General features: G+C 36.1%; 1 protein-coding gene across 6 annotated transcripts in view; it reads right to left on the bottom strand.

Moving 5' to 3' along the window:
• RPS6KA6 (ribosomal protein S6 kinase A6) overlaps positions 1–22,673 on the bottom strand; it is a 113,521-nt gene that overhangs the window by 55,500 nt on the left and 35,348 nt on the right. For 4 of the 6 annotated variants that reach the window (XM_056809168.1, XM_007507395.3, XM_056809170.1 and 1 more), the window contains one exon: positions 12,869–12,988. In XM_056809168.1, the coding sequence (XP_056665146.1) occupies positions 12,869–12,988 (120 nt within the window). Of the gene's footprint in view, positions 1–12,179; positions 12,493–12,868; positions 12,989–22,673 lie in introns of all 6 variants that reach the window. The other 2 variants (XM_056809169.1, XM_056809167.1) reach the window with 2 other exon arrangements.

The following is a 22,673-nucleotide window of genomic DNA, read 5'->3' as shown; positions in this document are numbered from 1 at the left end:
AGGAACTCATAGCCTAAGGGAGGGGGGAGACAACATGCAAATAACTATGTACAAAGGAGCTATAAGCTGGATAAACTGGAGGCAGTCGAGGGGGGAAGACATTAACATTAAAAGAGGCCAGGAAAACCTTGTTAAAGAAGAGGGAAGTTTACCTTGAAGTTGAAGGAAGCCGGGGGAGCAAGGAGATAGAGATGAAGAAGGAGAACATTGCAGGCATGAGGGATAGCCACTGAAAATGCCTGGAAAATGGTTGGAATGTCTTGTGCAAAGAACAGCAAAGACGCCAGGGTCACTGGATCAGAGAATATCCAGAGGGAAGTAAGATGCAAGAAGATTGGAAAGGCAGGAGGGGGCCAGGCTGTGAAGAGCCTTGAAACAGAGGATCTTATATTGATCCTGGGGATAACAGAGAGTCACTAGCAGCTTATACAATTGGAAAGGATTGAGTATAAAGGAAGAGAGAGAATGAGGAGGATAATAATTCCTGAACACCTACCTCAAAGTGTTGTAATAAGGCTCAAATGCTTGCATTAAGTATGTAAACCTTAAAGCATGCTGTCAGTTATTATTTTATCATTATTAAATGTGAGGTGTTATTATTAACAATGTTCATTCATAGCCTAAAGTAATTATTTGTTAGTCTGTTATTTTTAAGGCTCAGTATTATTCATTCAGGCCTTTGATATGGGCTCATGTGAACATGATGGTTTCCTGGAAAGAAAACTGGCTCTGGAGTTCAAGTGCCTGGCACATGTTATATATACTTGATAAATTGACAATTACTATCTACATGACTTTGAGCAAATCACTTAACCTTCTTGAGCCTCAGTTTCCATAACTATAAAATAAGAGAATTGAACTAGATGTTCTTTAAAGATCCCTTCTAACTCTATGTCTCGGATCCTATGAATATTATTCTTCTGTCCCCCAAGATCAGCTATAGGAGAAAGAAGAAACATGGTTTCAAATTTTCATCCTTAAAAACAAGGCCTATGTTATCAAACAAGCTCTTGCAGTTGTCCATTAGGAACACAGTTGAGCAGCCAAGATGAGAAGAAAAATAGAAAATTGGAGAAAAAATATTTATAGTATGTTTTTCTGATAAAGCCTTCATTTCTCAAATATGTAGAAAACTGGGTCAAATTTATAAGAATATAGGTCATTCTCCAACTGATAAATGATCAAAGAATATGAATAGGCAGTTTTCAGAAGAAGAAATCAAAGCTATCTATTGTTGTTGTTCAGTCGTGTCCAATTCTTTGTGAATTCATGGACTATAGCTCATCAGACCCTCCTATCTTCCAATATTTCTCGAAGTCTAAGTTCATATTCATTATTTCCATGACAGTATCAATCCATCTCAGTCTCTGCCATTCCCTTTTCCTTTACCTTCAGTCTTTTCCAACATCAGGATCTTTTCCAATGAGTCCTGTCTTTTCATTAGGTGGCCAAAGTACTTAAACTTCAGCTTCAGCATTTAACCTTCCATTGAATAGTCTCAATTAATTTCTTTAAGTATTGACTGATTTTATCTCCTTGCTGTTTAGGGGACTCTCAAAAGTCATCTCTAGCACCACAATTTGAAAGTGTTAATTCTAGGGTGCTCAGTTATCTATAATCATCTGAAAAAATGATCTAAATCATCGCTGATTAGAGAAATGCAAATTAAAACAACTCCGAAGTACCACCTCATACCTATCAGATTGGCTAATAGGACAGAAAAGGAAAATGACATATGGTAGAGGGGATGTAGAAAAACTAAGGCACTAATGCTGATGGAGTTGTAAATGGATGCAACCATTCCATACAACAATATGGAACTGAGCTCAAAGGGCTGTATTGATCCAACAATGCCACTGCTAGGTCAGTATCCCAAAGAGATCACAGAAAAGAAAAAAGGACTTATTTATACAAATATATTTCTAGTAGTTCTTTTTGTGGTGACAAAGAATTAGAACTCAAAGGGATGCCCATCAATTGGGGAATGGCTGAACAAGTTGTGGTATATAATCATGATGGAATATTATTATGCTTTAAGAAATGATGAACAAGATCTCAGAAAATCCTGGGAGGCTTATATAAATTGAAGTGAGCAGAACCAGAAGAACATTGTACACAGTAAGAGAAATATAATAAAGATGATCAACTGTGAAAAATGTATCTATTCTGATTAAGACAATGATCCAAGACAATTCCAAATGACTTAGGATAAAAAAATTCTATCCACCTCCAGAGAGAGAACTGATGAAATCTGAATGCCAACTGAACAGACTTTTCTTTTTGCTTTTTCTTTTTTTGTTTGTTTCTGTTTTCTTTCACAACATGGCTAATATGTAAATATGTTTTGCATGAAGGCAAATGTATAATTTTTATCAAATTGATTGTCTTCTCGAGGAGGGAGGTGTGGAGGGAGGGTGGGAGAGAATTTGGAATCCAAAATTTTACAAAATGAATGTTAAAAATTGTTTTTGAATGTAATTGGGAAAAATTAAAATTTCCTCACATGCAAAAAGGAACACAATCTGAATGAAGAACATAGGATCGGATTTAAAGGCAATTAGTAGGGGCAACTAAGTGGCTCAGTGGAGAGCCAGGACTGGAGATGGAAGGTCTTGGGTTCAAATCTGACCTCAAAAACTTCCTACCTGTGTGACTTTATGTAAGTATCTTAATCCCAGTTGTCTAGTTCCTCCCCCCTCTTCTACACCTTGAAACTAATACTTAGTATTGATTCAAAGACAGAAGGTAAGGGTTTTAAAGATAAATAAATACTAACGGTAATTAGTGCTCTGAGTAAATACAGGACATAACAACTGGAAAATAATGAAAACAGAAAGATTAAAGGGCATTTTTTAACAATGGGTGTACATGACTTGGAATGTTGGATTTCAACCCAGACCAAGCCTAAGAGTCCTATCAAGAGCACTAAAATTGTGCTTTGAATGATTCACTGAAGCCACATCTAACACTAAAGGGAAGATTCAAGGTCTATACTATTTACCTCAGTTGCTTTTGACTAAAGCAGCTATAGAAAGGTTTAATACTTTAAGGCTTTGTTATATGGTCTAAAATCCCAGTGGTAGCATTTTAACAATGGAGCATTCGAAGCAAAACCTAAATCAAGACTTGGCAAACCAAAATTTCTTGGAATTGCTCCTACACTGATCTGATTCATAGCTTTGGCCAGATTCCTACTTAGGTTCAGCATATAACAAGTCACACCTACACAATGCCTACACAAATGATGAAATACTGATAACCAAGCATATTCTCATACTGACATATACACATGACATATACAGGAGGCAAAAATGAAACCACCCCCGTAATAGTTCAACTTCCAAGACAGTGACAGAAATGAAGTAGGCATCAGATGAACCTAACAAGGATTCCTAGGTACGATCCTGTTAAAGCTCCTATCTTATGCAGGCTTCTTTGTTATTCCTCTCTTGCACACAGTAGTGCCTCTAAGACAGCTATAAAAACCTATTTTTGCCTGAAAAAATATCCCAAATTTTGAAAGGTAGCAGTTCATAAGTGCAATTCCATATAATGGAATGCTTAATTAAATTTCCTTTCTCAAGAATTATGATTGGATTCTCCATGTATCATGAAAGAAGTACTAGTCTACTATTGAGACAAATACCTTAAAATACTTAAAAATATAAACATAAAATCTTCAGTGATTCCTGAAATCTAAAGTTCCAAGCAAAACTCTTGAAGAAGAAAACTTGTAGAAGCAGTGGCAAAGTTTTTAATATAATCACCTTGTGAGGGAATGGAAGAATAAGAATAATGAAGTTTTTTAGAGCAGCTTAGATTCTAAAAGTCTGTCTATCATGAATACAGTTTAAGAAAGGTCCAACTTCAAGACACATTTAAATAACATTTCTCTAAACAATCATTTACAAACTAAAGTTTTAATATTTTTGAAAGTTCATTTTATACAAATCAAAACAATGCTGAGGTACAACCTCACACCCAGCATATTGGCCAATATAGCAGTAAAGGAAAATAATAAATGCTGGAGAGGATGTGGCAAAATCAGGACACTAATATGCTGCTGGTGGAGTTGTGAGTTAATTCAGCCATTCTGGAGGGCAATTAGGAACTATGCCCAAAGGGCACTAAAAGACTGCCCTTTGATCCAGCCATAGAACTGCTGGGTTTGTACCTCAATAAGATAATAAGGAAAAATACAGGTACAAGAATATTCATAACTGCGCTCTTTGTGGTGGCAAAAAATTGGGAAATGAAGGGGTGTCCCTTGATTGGGGAATGACTGAACAAATCGTGATATCTGATGGTGATGGAATACTATTGTGCTGTAAGGATTGATGATCTGGAGACTTTCCATATGAACTGATGCAGAGTGAAATGAGCAGAACCAGAAGAACAGAAAGCAAAGCATTGTGGAACAGACCAATGTAATGGACTTTGCTACTAGTAGCAATGCAACAAGCCAGGACACCCCTAAAGGATTTCTGGGAAAGAATGCTAATTACATTGAGAGAAAGAACTATGGGAGTAGAAATGCAAAAGCAAAACATATGCCATCACTTATCACATGTCTAGATGGGGATGTGATTTGGGGTTTAGGCTTTAAAAGATCATTCTATAGCAAAAATGAATAATCTGGAAATAGGTATCAAGTGACAACATTTGTACAACCCAGTAGAATTGCTTGTCAGCTCTGAGAAGGGGGAGGAAGAGGGGAGGGAAAGAAAATGAATCATGGAAACATGGAAAAAGATCTTAATAAAAAAATAAATTTTAGAAAAAAGAAAGTTCATTTTAAAATCCTACATTTAAAAGCTTTACATTTACAAAAGCAGTGGATCTATGCCTTTAATTTAGACTAAGAAGAGTCCTTTATACATAACTTCTTTGGAAGGAGACAGAACCAGATATCCTTTTTGGTTAGTAAAAAGGTAAACTGTATTAAATCACTATTCCACATATTGGTCTTAAAATAAAAATTTAAAAGGTTTCAGTGATAGGTCTTGCATCCCAGTGAAGCTTCCAACTTCAGCATTTAAATAAAATGACTTTTGGGGGCAGCTGGGTGGCTCAGTTGATATAGGCCTGGAGACAGGAGGTCCTGGGCTCAGATCTGGCCTCAGATACTACCTTAGCTGTCTGATAATGGGCAAGTTAGTTACTTAATCCCTATTGCCTAGTCCTTACCACTCTTCTGTCTTGGAACTGATACTTTATAGTATCAATTCTAAGAGAGAAAATCTAAGGGTTTAAAAAAATAAATGAAATGACTCCAAAGTTACTAATGAACTGTGACTTGCCAAATCTACCTCTGACATCTTCTGAATTGTAATCTCTTTGATCTCTCTGGAGCCTCTGAAAGTATTGATGGCCTTCTTCTTTCCAGATTTTCCTATCCTTGATCTCTCCTGGTTCTCCTCCTACCTGTCTGGCCTTACCTCTGTCTCCACTGCTGGCTCTTCACCCATGTCATGCCGACTAACTGTGAGAATTCCCCAAGGCTCTGTCCTTCTGTATCTTCTCCCTTTATGCTATTTTACTCTGCTAAATGAGTTTCAAATATTCATTTCTATACAGATAATTCTCAGATCTATTTGTCCAGCCCTAACTTCTCTCCCCATCTCTAGTCTTAAATCTCTAAATGCCTATTGGCCCTATTTAAATGGATGTCCAGTAGACTAGACTAGTACAAAACTGAACTCACTGCCTTTCCTTTCAAACTTTCTCCTCTTTCCAAAACTTCCCTATTACTTTCCAGAGTATCACCATCTTCCCAGTCACCTAGATTCATTGCCTAGATGTCATCCCTCACCCATATACAATCTGTTGAAAAGTTCTACCAATTTTATCTTGGTGATATTCATATATGCCCCTTTCTTTCCTCCCTCACTGTCACCACCCTGGTGCAGCCCCTATAACCTCTTGCCTGGACTACTAATGTAAATAACCCACTGGTTGGTCTCCCTGCCTCAAGTCTTTTTCCCTACTCCAGTCCATCCTACACTCAACTGTCAAAATGATCTTCCTAAAGAGCAGGTCTGACCATATTACACCCTATTTAATAAACTCAAGTGTCTCTACTGTCTCAAGGATCAAATATAAAATCCTTCAATTGCAGATAAAATTCCATCTTCTCCAAGAAACCATAATGCTAGTGCCTCTCCCTCCCCCCCTAGATGATCTCCATTTTATCCTGTATAGATCTTGTTTGGACATATTTGTTTATATGTCATCTCTCCCATTAGATTCTGAGCTCCTTAGAGGCAAGGCTTATTTTTTTTTATTTTATTTTTTTTGTATCACCGGCATTCATCAAAGTAATAAGGCATCACTGGAGTTTATTGAATGGGGGTGGTGACATGGCCAGACTTGCCCTTTAAGAAGATCAATAACAGGCCGAGTAGAGAATGGATTGGCATAGAGAAACACTTGACAGTTTTCCAAACAATTCTTAACAAAGAGAGAATTCTTTCCTATAGAAGTTATGGTTTTGGTTATTCTGAATAGTGAGTTATTGAATTTCATTATTTGAGTGACCTTTGTCCAGTCTACTCCTCTGCTTTTTTTGATCCATCTGATGCATAGGCAATTTTGTTCTAGCTGCTTATATTTATTCTTGAGCTCTCTTCTGAACAATTTCTCTTTTATTGCCTTTGTAGACCTTTGTCCCCTTTTTTGGCTGTGATTTACTCTTAGAAGTATCAATTCATGGAGGTAAAATCAATATCGTGTGGTAAAAATTTCCATGTGTCTCAAATTGCACAGTCTACTTCTACTCCCTCTACTCTACCTTCCCCGTGATCAGTCTCTTTTCCATTTGTTATGTAACCTCATTACTGAGGTTCATGTCCTTCTACCTTACTGGGTACTGGCTGTCCCAAGAAGCTCTAATTTTCCCTCTCCTGAGGCAAGATACTGTCCAAGGAAGCATAACACTCAGAGCAAGCAGTCTCTCCATGCATTTAACTCCTTCCAGACTAAAGCGAACATAATTCTATAGTATATATAACTCTCACTTCATGAATGTTCTCTCTTTAGTGGGACCCCTTGTCACTTGCTGGGCTGAGGTTTCCCCCATTGTTCACTCAATTTTGATTCCTACCTTCTGCCACCTCTTCCATTCTTCTGCAGTCTCTGGTTAAAGGACTACAGAAACTATCTTTCCTTCATTATTCACCCAGGGACTTCTGCCCTTTACCTCGTCTTTCTCTACTTATGTACCTTCCCATTCAGTACTGTCCCAGAAAATACACTGAGATTCTCCAATAGAGAGGGGGGATTCAGTTAATAGTGCATCTTTTCTGTTCTTCTACCTTCACTTCCATTTCTCTAAATTCTGCTTTCTTCTTTTTACTCTTGTGTACTTTTTTTTAACCCTATAGATTAGTCATTCTCTTTCTCTTAAAAGAGAACAACTTTAGAAATGAGATGATTGATTTCTTAATTTATTTCACTGGTAAATACATTTATTTACCTTTCTTGTGTTTCTAAGTTTCGAAGTGTTTACAAGTCAGCTCAAATCTGGTTATTTTTCAGTATACTTAAATATGTCTCCTTTTTAAACATTTATCTCTTAAAATTGCTGATAAGACCTAGGTTTGCAAAGTATAATTTGGGGTAGCATTTTGAGCTTTTTCTTCTTGGAACATATTATTTTATTCCATTCGGCAGTATCCAGTGGGTAAAGAATAATTTTGTATTATTCAGGTTTTCTTTCCTTTATATTTAGAGATCATTCTGGGCACTTGCAGAATTGGTTGCTTGTCACTGGAATTATTCAATTTAATCACTATGTGTCTTGTAGTTTAAAGTATAATTGTTTTTTTTTCCTGGATGTAACCCATGGATTCTTTTGATTGGTGCTTTGTTTCCTATATTGAGAATTTGGGGGCAGTTTTCTTGCATTACTTCCTGCATTATGGTGTCATGTTCTTCTGGGACACATCTGATTCTTAGTTGTTTTGTTTTTTTTTGGGGGGGGGGGGGTCTGTGAATCCTGCATTTTGAGTCAGTAGCTTTTGCTTACATAGAGATCATTTGTTCAGTATTACTGCTTTTTGATTCTCTTCTTCCAGATAATCCTGAAATCAGTCAATGATTCTTATAATGTGTCCAGGCACTCTGATAAAAACTGGGGAGCTCACATTCTAATGAAAGAGAAAATTCGAAAACAACCACGCATAAACAAGGTACATACAAGATAAACTAAAGCTAATCAATGGAGGCAAGGCACTAACATTAAGAGAGACTAGGAAAGGCTTGGTATAGAAGGTTGGATTTTATCTGGGACTTGAAGCCGAGGAAGCCAGGAGATAGAGATGAGTAAGGAGAGTATTATATACAAAGAGCCAGTGAAAATGTCCACCATCAGGAGATGGAGTATTATATGTGAGGACCAGCAAGGAGGACAGTGTCACTGCATTGCAGGATATGCGCAAGGGAGCAGGTTGTAAGAATGCAAAGGAAGATGGGGCCCAGGTTATGAAGGACTTTGAATGCTGAAAAGAAGCTTCTGTATTTGATCCTAGTGGTGATAGGAAGTCCCTGGTATTTACTGAATGATCTGTCCATCAAGAAGATCAATTTGAAAGCTGAGTGTGAAAAGGACTATTAAAGGGATAAATCTGGGCCAGAGAGACCCACAAGCAGGTTACTGTACCAGTATAAGCATGAAGTGATCGAGGACCCACACCAAAGAAGTGGCAAGTGTCAGAGGAGATAAGGGGATGTGTGCACAAGAGATGTTACAAAGGTAGAATCAATAAGACTTGGAATTAAATTGGAAAGGAGAATGAAGAGTTCATAATGACATTTAGATTGCAAGTTTGCATAAACTGGGAAGATAGTAATACCTCCAACAGGGTATTACTTCCCAATAGGGAAGTTTGGAAGGTGAGTTTGAACGGAAAGATAACAAGTTTAGTTTTGTACATATTGAATTTAAAATGTCTACAGGAAACTCAGTTTGAGATATTCCATAGGCATTTGGAGATGCTAGTATATTTGTAATCCAAATCTATTGTTCTCTCTTTTGCTTCTTTAGAGAAACTTGCCACCACAAATTTTTTTCTTATTCTGCTATTTATTTCCGCTATGAAGGCTTTATTTAACCTCTGATATTTGTTCCCTTCTAATGACTCATAGCTTTCATTTCTCTTGTGAACAATTCTTGAATATAATTTTTATTAATTAAAGTATAATCAGTTTTATTTGGGGATTACATTATTTGGTAAGTAACATGGCCAGTGTATATAGATTTTTAAAATTTTTAATTTTAAAAATAAATATTAACATCTTTTGTTTTCTAAATCATTCAAATATTTCTCAATACCATTCTTTTTCTTTCCAAAGAGTTATCCCACATGAGAAAAAAAATTAATTTTTTAAAAAGGAAGAAGAAAAATCAGCAAAATTGGACAATACACTGAAAAAGTCTGAAAATATATGAACTGTTTCAAACCCATGGACCTCCTGCCTCTTTTAAGGAATGAGGTGGGAGTGTCTTCTCATGTCTCTTCCTTGGAACCATGTTTATTCTTTGTAGTCAGGCAACATTTACTGTAGATTGTTTTGTGGTTGTTTAAATTTACCTTTCCATTGTGGGAGTCTTTATATATATAATTTTCTTGGATCTAATTACTTCACTATGCATCAAATTCGTGTAAAACTTTTCGTGCTTTTCCATATTCATCATTTTTATGACACAGTAATACTTCACTGGGGCATCAACTAGGTGGCATGGTGGATAGTGCCAGATGGGGAGTCATGAAGATTTATCTTTATGAGTTCAAATATGGCCTCGGATACTAGTTGTAAGACTCTGGGCAAGTCACTTAACTCTGTCTCGGTTTCCACATCTGTAAAATTATCTGGATAAGGAAATGGCAAACCATTCCAGTATCTTTGCCAAGTATCTGGTATCTTTGCAAGAACACCTCAAATGGTGTCATGAAAAGTCAGACACAACTGAAAAAATACTTCATTACATTCTCATATCATATTTTGCATAGCCATTCTCCAACTGATAGGCATCCATTTTGTTTCCATTTATTTTGCTACCACAAAAAGTGCTGCTATCAACATTTTTGTGTATATTTTGTTCATATCCACAATATTCTCAGAGTATAAGCCTGGTAATGGACTCTGAATCAAAAAGTATAGTCATTTTAGTCACTTTATTTGTGTAATTCCAAAATGCTTTCTAAAACAATGATACTGATTCACAGTCACTGACAATATTCTAGTGATGCCCACCTTCCCCCAACTCCTCCAACATTAGCCACTCCCACGTTTGGGAATCTTTGCCACTTTGTAGGGAATATGAAACCTTAGTCATTTTGATTTTCATTTCACTTATTAATCTTAGTAATCTAGAACATGATTTGATATGGTTATTAATAGCCACTAATTCTTCTGTTGAAAAGTGTTGAGAAATCTGCATAGCCTTTGGCCAGTTAGCTTCTGGTTATATGTGTGGGTGTATGTTAGTTGTCCACACAGGGTATCCCCAAAATCTTAGGGTTCCTTCAGGTTTTAATGCTTTAGAAAATAGGTGTCACATTTACAGAACTGCAAAATTCCCAAGTGTGGTCTGAACTACATTAAAATGTAAGTGGGGAATAGTTAACAAAATAAAAAAAAAAACATGGGTAATGTTAATTTATAGTTTTCTAAGTCAATATGAGGCCATTCAGTATCTACTTCTATTTGAGTTTGATATCATTACATTAGAAGGACACTAAGACTTTTAGAACACATTGTATATCTTGGATACCAAAATCTTATCTGAGAAATTTGGTGCCAGACATTCTGGAACATCTTGTTATTTTATCCTCTTAGGATTCTACAAGGTTGTGTGCTTAATCAGGCATTGGCTCAATTCTCTTTTGCAAAACAATATCTGTTAAGACCATAGTAATTACTTTGAGAAAATAATACTTAACTTTCATACTCGTTTTAGTATCCTCTATTTGATTCATCTGCTTGGGTCCTGGTTTGAAATGGAATTTTCTTCCTCTTGAGATGTGGTTTTTCAGCCTTTTGTTCTTTATATTTCCCTGTCACTCACTCTCTGACTCCCTCACCTCTGACAGCCAGTATAATCCTTGGGGAACAAACTTCAAAACTGCTTCCTATTTGACCTTTGTTGGGGGATTCACTTTTTGTAGGCCTTGGTCCCTGTACTAAGTATCTTTAGGCGAATTGGCCCCAGCTGAATTTCAGTCATCTTTGATCCAGGCCCACTGTCACCATCCACATTTGATCCCTGTCCTAGTTCCTTCTTTAGTTGGACCAAATCAGACTTTTGCAGAGTGTCAGTAGGCTAGAATGGGTACTCTGAACAGAGTTCTCTGTAGCCTTGGGATTCTTTAACATAAGCACCATCCCAGGCAGTAGAGAGTTCTATTCCTCCCACCTCTCCTCATGTAGCTGGACTGAATTAATGTTTGCTACTTCTTAGAGATAAGATGTGCCTCCAAAGTCTCTGCAGCAGGGAATCCCCATTGCAGCCCCCAGGTACAAGGCTGTAGGTTGGTATGCATTTCTCTGATGGAGCATGGAAGCTAGTGGGAGGGGGTTCTGAGAGAACACCTGACGGATTAGCATTCTCCAGTTCTAACTTATAAAATCTTATTGGGATTCTTGTTTGCTTGCCTGTCAATACAGCTCTAATGGTTTTCTTTCTAGAGCACAATCCCTCTTCTGGGGGAGTTTCTGAGGGTGAAAAAAGACTGAAGAAATGATCTCGTTTGGCAGCTTGATGGACACACCCGAAGGCTATTTCTTCATACCGATATGTAATATTTTCACATCTTCAAAGGAACACCCCCTGAAATCAGGAATCAAATCTATATGGTTCTCCTTACATGTCACACCACAAGTAAATAGGTACTAAATAAACATTTAAGTGATAAAGTTGAATGCTATTTTTTTCTATATGTAGATTTCTTCCCTTTCAAATCTGAACTCTCTGAATTTAAGATCCATTTGGCTTATTACCTAGCCCTTTCCATGATGCTCTTCACACATGCTGATTAACAAATGAAATATGAATCATTTTTGCCCTTCACAATCTGGCTCTATCCTACCTTTCCAGGCTTACTGCACAATACATGCCTTACAATCCAGACAAACTGGCCTAACTACTATTTTTTCTAATGGGAAATCCCATCTCTCACCTCTGTGCCTTTGTACAGGCTATCCTCAAGTCTGAAATGCTCCGTCTTCTCACCTCTGACTTGTCAAAGTCTTAGCTTCCTTAAAGGTTCAGGTCAAGTGGTATCACCTACAAGCGGTCCATCTAGATCTCTTCCACCCCATTTCCAGCATCACGCTCAAATACTTTGTGTGTGTGTGTTGTATTTTCTTATTTGTGTTCAGACTGTTTTCTCCCAGTAGAACTCAAAAGATACCGATGTGAGGACTTTTTAATTTTTGGCTTTGTATCCTCTGGGTAGTATCTGGCACAGAGTGGCACTTGATGATTGCCTGCTGAATGGGTGAATCAACAGATAAACTTCCTCTAACTTCTGTGGTATAGTTAGGAGAACAAAAGACAGGAAACAGAGAGCAAAGATTGTATGCTGGCACGTATATGAGGAGACGAAAAGAACCTTTAAAAAAATTAAATGGCCTTAACCAGCAGCACATTGAATAGTTTGTACATCAGAGAAAGAAATTAGTAGACTGGTAAGAGGTGATTCACAGAATAATATAAGAAAGTATAAAAAGCAAGTGAAAGCTACAGGAAAATTAAAGAAAAGAGAAAATTATGGAGCTGTCTTCTAGAATATTCTCTGCATGAATACACAGATTTTGCTTTAATGTCTAGTGAATAAACAAACAAATGAAAAAATGATGTCTTTACCTTTCCAAATGATCCCTGACCAAGAACCTTGAGTAACTCGAATTGAGCAGGATCTGCTTTTTCACATCCTTCTTTTACATGGTGGGTAATAGGAATTTCTTTAATACTTTCTTCATCCTGCTGAAGGAAAAGTTTAAATGCAACTTTAGTTACAATACTCTATTTAGTTCCTCATAGTAAGCCTGCCCTCACACAAAGTTCATTTCTTCTTCTTTTTAACCCCCCACCTTGTGTCTTAGAATTGATAGTACATATTAATTCTAAGGCAGAAAAGCAGTAAGGGCTAGGAAATGGGGATTGAGTGACTTGCCCAGGGTCCCACAGCAAGGAAGTATCTGAGGCCAGATCTGGATCCAGGACCTTCTGTCTCCAAGAATGTCTCTCTATCCACTGAGCAACCTAGCTGCTCCTAGTTCATTTCTATCATTATCAGTTTGTTCAATTTTCCATAAAATCATAGGAACCAAAATACAGAAATACTCAGGGCTCAGACATAATTGCCTGATCTTCAGTTATGATACAAAACTATGGTTATCCACCTAAACACCTTCATTAACCTCTTATCTTTTCCTACTGAATGGTCTCATGCAAGTACAGCATGTATTCACATTTCAAATTGGTTTTTATTGATGTGGCAAAAGAAAAGAACACTAAGTAATGGTGACAAGTGAGTTTCAGTAAGGTCACTGGGAAGCATGATGCTAAGTTAGAAATGAATCTGTAACAAACTTAGAAAATAGATATAAATGTGCATTAGGAGGACTGATGAATATTGTAAACCTCAAACTTTCTTTAAAAAAATAAAACAATCAATTCAATTAGTGACATCAAGAGAAGAAAAAACAATGGTATAGAGCAAAGGTCAAATGTGATGCTTGTGGGCCACAACACTTCCCAATGTGGCCCAAACATTTAACAAAAGAAATAAATAATAGAACATAGATAATGTTAATATGTGATTTTCTAAGTAAAAAATGTAACCCATATGGTTTAGTGACCCCATTTCTATTTAAGTTGGACATGTAAGGGGTAGAAATGTGAGGGGTTTTTATAAAAGGTTGGACTAGATTATTTAAGAATACTGTTGCCAGGAATTTAATTAATTTCAAAGAGATTTATTTTAATAGTTTATTTTATAACAATATAGAAAGAGTGAAAGTAAGAAAAATCAGAGAGAGGATGGGGTAAGATATTTAGCCTATACACTAAGTATTTTGCTCCAGCCCTGGCTCAACTCAGGCAGGGATAGTTAGTCCTTAGCCGGAGGGACCTCGGCCTTGAACAGAGGACCTGGGGATGCAGGGAGCCTCTCTCAAGAGGATAGGTCTCTCCTGAGGCTACTCCCTTCAGAAAATCCAGGAAAGGGAGTCAGCCTTTCATTCATCACATGTCAGTCCAAAGGGAAGCAGTCTGAGATCTCCAGCCTGAGCTCCTCCAAAATCAAAATGAAGACAAAGGACCCAAGAGAGTCCCCTCACAGGAATTTCTTGGCATTTTTAAAGATTGTTCCTTTTCATCACTTCCTGTGACTTTCTTCCATGATGTGTACCAATTACAGCTAAAACTTTGCTTAGGACTGCCCAGGGGGAAGTCAGTCGATTCTGATTCATCACCCACTATCGCACACCTGGGTCACAGACCTCCCCCACTCAGGTGTGAGTGGGGTGTATATGCTTTTGGCGATTAAATCTAAAAATGGGCAGGGGAGAGTTAATTTAATCCTTACAGACTGGGCTGATTTCATATTACTCTTCCTCATACACTACATTTCAACCAAATTGGTCTACTTTTTCCTTGTCAATGACACTCCAATTCCCATTTCTGTGCATATGCCCAGTTTATGTCCAATTTTCCCTCCACATATTTACTGCTTATCATCCATCCCTACTTTCAAGACTATACTCAAAGGGAGCAGCTAGGTGGTTCAGTGGATAAAGGGTTAGGCCTAAAGATGGGAGGTCCTGGGTTCAAATTTGGTTTCAGATACTTCCTAGCTGTATGACCCTGAGCAAGTCACTTAACTTCCATTGCCTAGCCCTTACCGCTCTTATGTCTCAGCACAGTATTGATTCTAAGATGGAACGATTTTTTTTTAAAAAGACTATGCTCAAAGGTTTCCTACTCAGAAGGAGTAGATCTCCATGAGGTCTTTTCTGATCCCTCTAGTTGTTAACTACATACCTCTCCTTGACAACAAAATTACCTAATATATATTTTGTATTGCCTATTTGTGTGTATTGCTTCTCAGCAGAATACAATAATAGTAAGGAATGTTTTATTTTTTGCCAATATCTAGCATAGTGTTCTGTATATAGGAAGTATTTAATAAATGCTTGTTGAATTTAAAATTTAAAAATATGTTGTTACAAAATTAATGCAACTAAGATAAGAGGGGAGGTAATTAACAAATTGTGGTATCTGATGGTGATGGAATACTACTGTGCTGAAAGGAATGATGATCTCAAGGATTTCTATATGAACTGGGAGAATCTCAATGAACTGATGCAGAGTGAAATGAGCAGAACCAGAAGAACTTTGTACACAGAAAGTGTGTACAACACTGTGGAACCATTCAATGTAATGGACTTTACTACCAGTAGCAATACAATAATCCAGGACACCCCTGAAGGACTTATGTGAAAGAATTCTGTCCACATTGAGAGAAAGAACTGTGGGAGTAGAAACACAAAAGAAAAACATATGACTTTTCATTTATCACTTGTATATATGGGTATATGATTTGGAGTTTGGGCTTTAAAAGATTGCTCTATGGCAAAAATGAATGATATGGAAATAGGTTGCAAGTGATAACATTTGTACAACTCAGTGGAATTGCTTGTTGGTTCTGGGAGGGGGGAGGGAAGAGGGGAAGGAAAGAAAACAAATCATATAAACACGGAAAATATTTTTTTTATTTTTATAAAGTTTATTATCTGACAAAATAGAACCATGTGACTAAGTTAATCTACCTGCTCAAAAATCCCCACTCCATCAAAACCTGCCAACAGGAAGGAAAGAGCCCTAGACATGGTACTCCACCCAATTTTATATCCTGTCTATGTCAACACGTAATGACAGGAAATGAGTGGGGTTCTGGGAATTGTAGTTTTGCTGGGGATTGTAGTTTTTAGGATAACAGATTCCAATTTCACACTCTCTAAGAACTACAAGCTCATTGGAAAATATTTTTAAATAAATAAAATTTTTAAAAAGAAAGGAGGCAATTAAACACGAGGGGAATTTTTTTAAAGCTTTGTAGCAAATTTCTGATAAGAATTTTGGTATCCAAGATATATAATATATACATATGACCAAACGTCATTTCCCAATAAATATGTGGTCAAAGGACATGAACAAATGACTCTCAAAAGAAATGCAAGTTAATTAACAATCATATGAAATAATGCTCCAAATTACTAATAATAAGAGAAACACAAACAAAAAAAAGATCCTGAGGTTTTCACCTCACATGCAAAAATTGGCAAAGCTGATGAAAGATGAGAAGAATCAATGCTGGTGGAGTTATGGCAAGATATGCACATCGATCCATTGATAGTGAGACTATGAATCCATACACCCTTTTTGGAAAGTAAACTGGAATTATGCAAATAAAGTGAATAAGAAATTCCATTACTAGGTTTTTTACCTTAAGAACATCACCGATAAGAAGAAAATTGCTATATACCCCTAAATATTTATAACATACTTTTTGAGTTAGCAAAGAATTGGAAACAAACTAGAGTTCATCCATTAGAGAACAGTTATACAAATTATTGTATGGAAATAGAATATTACTGTGCCACCAAAAATGGTGAATATGATAAATATAGAGAAGCATGGAAAGATTTACATGACTGAATGTATAGTGTAGTAATAGTCAAGAAAACAATATACATAATGATTACAATAATGTAAATGGAAAAATACACACACAAATCAAAAGTGAATGTTGCAAAATTACAAACAACAAGCATAGCCCCAAAGAGATTTAGATATAAAAATAGATTTCTACCCCATTCATTTGTAGAGATGGGAGTATATATATATATATGCATATACATATATATGCATATACATATATATGTATATATCTTTTTATATTTCTTCGATGTAGTGACCAGTTTCTGCTAATTTTTCTTCTTCTTTTTCTTTAAAATAAATATTCTTTGTTATATAGGATGGCTCTCTGGAGGAGAAAGAGGAAGGATACTGGGGAAAATCTGGGTGATACCAAAAAAAAAGCCATCAATAAAAATTATCATTATTTTTTAAACCCTTACCTTCTGTCTTAGAATTGATATTAAGGCATCAGTTCCAAGTCAGAAGAGCGGTAAGAACTAGGCAACTGGGGTTAAGTGGCTTGACCAGAGTTATATAGCTAGGAAGTTTCTGAGGCCAGATTTAAACTCAGGACTTCTTGTATCAAGGCCTGGCTCTATTCATTGAGCCTCCTAGCTGCCCAATAAAAATTAAAGAAAATTCCTCCATTAATGGTGGATAAAAAAAAGACAATAAGTCTGTTAGACAAACTAACAAAGTTTGAGATTCAGAAAGCTAAAAACAAGAGAAAAATCAAATACAGTCATGAAATATAATCAGTAACATGCCCTTGCATCCAAGGTTTTTTTCTTAATTTACTAACCTTGATTTACACACACACACACACACACACACACACACACACACACCAGACACTAAAAGGGCTTGAAGCTCAATAATGGATACAGTATGACCTTTAGACATAAAAATGCCCATTTGGGGCCAGAAAATGTTGTTTCTCAGCCTGTGAGTCACACATAGAAAGAAAAATTCTCTGAGGATAAAGGGGGATTGCTGATCATCTAGTCAAAATCCCTGACTTTATAGAAATTGAGAATCAGAAATTTAGGGAAATTGCTTACAGTCTCATATGTGAAGAAAAGTAATTATAATTTAGAACCCAGGGCTTGTTCTAAGTCTAGTTCTCTTTTCAATATGTTATACTGCCTTACTATATGATGATTTCTCAGCATATGAAATTTTTTAAATTAGAAATTTCACAAATTTCATTTTTAGTGCTATACTCTTTGCTTTTAAAAATAATCTACAAAAAATCATCTTATCATTTTATCTTAAAGAGGTAATAATGCACCTGACCTGAATAGTGTAGTAGTAATTCCTGCCACTATCAGATAATGAAAATATTATTCAAAGAAAGATCTTTTTCATATTAAAAATAAAAGATCACAGTCAATTTAGCAAGCATTTATTAAGCACCTAATATATGCAAAGTATTCTGCTAAATGCTTGAGACACAAAAATGAAAAACAGTGCCTGTTCTCAAGAAATTTACAATTCAGTTGAAAATAATGGAAAACACTTTTTAAATGGAATATGTACCCCAATCTCCCTTTGTAACAAAAATATTCAATATTTTTTTCCAAATTCAAGGATGTCAAGAGAGTATCAATTAACTAAATGGCAAAAATGCAATGTGGCTACCTACGTTTTCCTCAGCAATATCCTAAAAGTTCACATGGAGATATTATTCTAAGATAGAGAAGACTCCTTTATTTTTGAGTAACCACTTCATCAGAGGTGTCAAACTTAGAGCCACAAAACATCTGAGTACAGCTTAAAACAGATTGAAATGTAATTGGGAAATGTCTAACAAAAATAAATATGCAATACAACATAGATAATGCTAATTTCTGGCTTTCTATCTGAGTTTGCCACCATTGCACTACATATGTTATCAAAATGCAGTTTCGCATCCTGGTAGAATAAGGAAAACCAAAGAAATCTATTATGCAATTCATTTAATTTTATTTAAAACACCTTTATTTACATTTTTTCTTTTTATATCACTTTTGTTTCCAAATATTCCCCTCCCCAACAAGACATACCTTATGACAAGAAACAAAAATGAATGAGAAAAAACAAAAAGCATCTCAGCCAAACTACTTTATCAGCTGGATTTGATGGTATATGTAGTGTTCCAAAGTTCCCCACCTCTACCAAGAAAAAGAAGTACATTGCCTCATCACTTCTTCACGGACAAGCTTGGTCATTATAATTATACATTGCTCAGATAAAACTTTTGTTCTTTCCATGTATGTTTTAGTCATTTTTGAGAAGTCCTTATTTTATTGAGATAAATCCAATAAAATCTCTACTAGTGGTTAACATATACAATCAATTGGTCCTTCTGAAATGAACATTTGAATTTCATTTTAAAGCATAGTTCCTTTTTAATTTTAAAAACTCTTTGGAGCAACTAGATGACTTAGTAGAGAGCCAGGCCTGGAGACAGAAGGTCCTGGGTTAAATCTGGCTTCAGACACTTCCTAGCTGTGCAACCCTGGGCAAATCACTTAACCTCAACTCCCTAGCCCTTACTGATGCTCTGCCTTCAAATTAATACTCAGTATTGATTCTAAGACAGAAGATAAGGGTTCAAAAAAACTACCTAGTATTAATTGGGTAAGGTATTGCCAACTCTGAAAATTTAATAAATATAGCTCACTCTCTTAATAAGATCAACCCAAAGAAATCATAGACTGGCTAATAAAAAAGTACTTTCCATTTGGGACCTCTCTAATTCACAGAATCAAATGTACCAGAGCCAAAGAAAATCTAAAGGACAGAATAGTTGGCTTACACAAATAAGAGTGACCAAAGAAGCTATCACCACTCATTCTTCTCACAGACCAAACTATAACCATCACAAAATGAAGAGGCAGTGACTTTTTGATGGTGACAGCGCTCATACCCAAATAAAAAAAGATGGAGATGTTCCAGAACTAACTATGCTTAAAAAAAACAAATCTGCACTTAGAGAATATGTTAACAATACAGGAGAAAGGTAAAAGCAGTGTTCTGTACTACTTGGTCTTTAAATTTCTTTTACTTTAAATTCTTCCCTAGCTGATAGCTCATTAGTTTTGGATCTCCCCATTTTCTGATAGGTTTTCTTTTTCACTTAATCTTGTTTTGTTTTTCAAATCAGCTTTGCCTTTGGCTTCCTTGCTATATTCACTTCCTTTGAGTTCCAAATATATCTCTCTCCTTCCTTCCCCAAAGAACCACCTCTGGTAACAAAGAACAAAAGTAAAGCAAAAAAATAGTTCAGCCAAATTAACACATTAACTGAGACCAAGAAGACCAAGAATGAAAGGCTCCATACTTATAGTCTCCCAATTCCATTAAGGAGGCAGGGAATTATACTTTTTAAATTTCATCTTTCTAACCAAGTTTGATCATTATAATTATACAGCATTCAGTTCTATTTTTTTTTACATTTACACCATTGTAATCCTGATAAATATTCTTTCCCTTGGTCTACTTACTTCACTTTGCATCAGTTCATAGAAGTTTTCTCACACTTCTCTGTATTTAGCACAATAGTATTCCAATACATTTGTGTACCAATTTGTTCAATCACTCCTCAATGGAGAGGCTTTATTTCCAGTTCTCTGCTACCACTTTAGGTGAAGCTCCATTGCCCTCTCACTTGGAATTTTGCAATACCTTCCTATGATTTGTCTCTTTGCTTGAAGTCTTCCTGTACTCCAGTCTATTGTTCATGAAGCTGCCAAAATGATTTTCCTTAAGAGCATATCTGACCAGGTTACTTCCCCTACTCAATCAACTCTACTGACTCACTATTTCATGTAAAGTGAAAATGGAGCTTTTAAAACTCTTTACAACCTGGCACCAACCTGTCTTTACAGTCTGACTGTGCATTACTCACTTCTCTCTCTATACTCTGCTCCAGCCCAACTGATCTTCTCTCTCTGTCCCTTACACGTGACACTCCAACCTTGTCACGGTGTCTTTGTAGTGGCTGTGTGCCACGCCAGGAATACATTCTCTCCTTCCCTTCATATAGAAAATTCCTCTCTTCTTCAAAACACAGATCAAGCACCACTTTCTATCTATATAAAAAACTTTTCCTGTTCCCTACAATTATTATTGCCCTAACTCTTGAGTTTACTTTCTTTACATTTTCTCTCTCTCTCTTATATTCACCAGACTATAAGCTTTTTGAGAGTGTGTACTGTTTTATTTTTTTTTAATGTGCATCCTCAATAGCTAGCACAGTAACAAATAGCAGGCCATTAAGAAATCTGCTTCCAGAAAAATACTGTTATAAATATTACTATACACATGACACTTTGCTTTTGTCACTGACCTTCTCAAAGTATATAATTAGCAACCACATCTCTACATTAAAGGGTATGGTCATTTTAGTCACTCTCTTAGCACAAATACAAATTGCTTTCCAGATGGGCTGGACTGATCTCACAGCTCCAGCAGGGTATTAGCAAACCTGTTTTCCCACTGTCTTTCCAACAGAGACAAGTTCTACCTTTCTGTTGTCTTTGCCAATTTGATGACTACAGGGTAGAAGAGCTATTTTGATTATTTGTCATCTCATTGGTAATTTGGAACTACCCTTTATATGACTGTGAGTAGTTTGCAATTCTTTTGAGAACCCTTCGTTCACATCTTTTAAAAAATACCTTACCTTCTGTCTTAGACACAATACTGTATATTGGTTCCAAGGCAGAAGAGTGATAAAAGCTACACAATGGGGGTTAAGTGACTTGCCCAGGGTCACACAGCTAGGCAGAATCTGAGGTCACATTTGAACCCAGGTCCTCCCATCTCTAGACCTGGCTCTCAAGCCACTCAGCCACCTAGCTGCTCCCCAGTAATAAAGTTTTAAGATTTATTGTTTTATAATTCAAGGATTGGACTTACTATTTCCCCCTTTATTTGTTTGATTTTTAATTTTTTCCTCTTGAGATTCTAGACTTTAATCTTACTCCCATTGAATTTTATCTAGCTCTGTGAAGCATTCTTTTGGCAGTTTGGTAGAGCACTAGATTTTGTAAATTAATTCTGGTGTTGTTTTTGTTATATTGGCACAACCAAAACTTAACGATGGATATCTCTCCAATTTTTTTAAAGTTGTTCCTTATTCCTCCAAAGAGTGTCTCATAATTGCATTGATAATAAGCCTTTAGGGTTTGACTCACAGTCATTTATTTTACAATTTATAAAATATATATTCTCGCCCTTTATTTCCTCCTGGATTTTGTTAATGCTAAACAGAAATACTATTGGTTTGTATGGATTTATTTTGTATCTTGCCAGTTTGCCAAAGTGACTGTCTAACTTAGAAAACCTCAGAAAAACATCAAGAAACTAAATACATCAATCTAAAAATTTATTGCCCATATGCTACGCACTAAGTTCAAGGAGCTAGACATGCAAAGACCAAAATTAAATACTCCCTGCTCTTGAGAAGCTTACAATCTAGGCAAGGTAGACAGCATATACATATATAGTTATATACACAACACATCTAAAAGAGATGCAAAGGAACAGCTAGATAGTACAGTGCATAGAGAACCAGTCCTGAAGTCTGGGTCTGTGTGATTCTGGGAAAGTCACTTAACCCCAATTGCTTAGCCCTGTTTACACTCTTCTGCCTTAGAATCAGAATGTAAGGGTTTAAAAATAAAGAAATAAAATAGAATAGATACAAAATAATTTGAAAGAAAGACACTAGTGGCTAGAGGGCATCAGGAAAGGATTCATGAAGAACTGGAGTTCTTACTTAGCCTAGAGTCCACAAGTTTTGTGGATATGATCTCATATAAGTTTAGTAGTATTTTCGTTACCCATTTTTGAGAAGAATTTCTGTGGCAAAATATTTATTATAATTATTCTTTATATATTCAAAACAATACACATGTAAATTCATCTGGACTAGATTTTAAAAGTATTTTTTCTGGCTAATCCAATATTATTTTCT

The sequence above is a fragment of the Monodelphis domestica genome, chromosome X (assembly GCF_027887165.1).
Source record: "Monodelphis domestica isolate mMonDom1 chromosome X, mMonDom1.pri, whole genome shotgun sequence".
NCBI classification, from domain to species: domain Eukaryota; kingdom Metazoa; phylum Chordata; class Mammalia; order Didelphimorphia; family Didelphidae; genus Monodelphis; species Monodelphis domestica.
The sequence above is the reverse complement of the archived record's forward strand: the minus strand, read 5'-3'. Positions and strand labels throughout refer to the sequence as shown.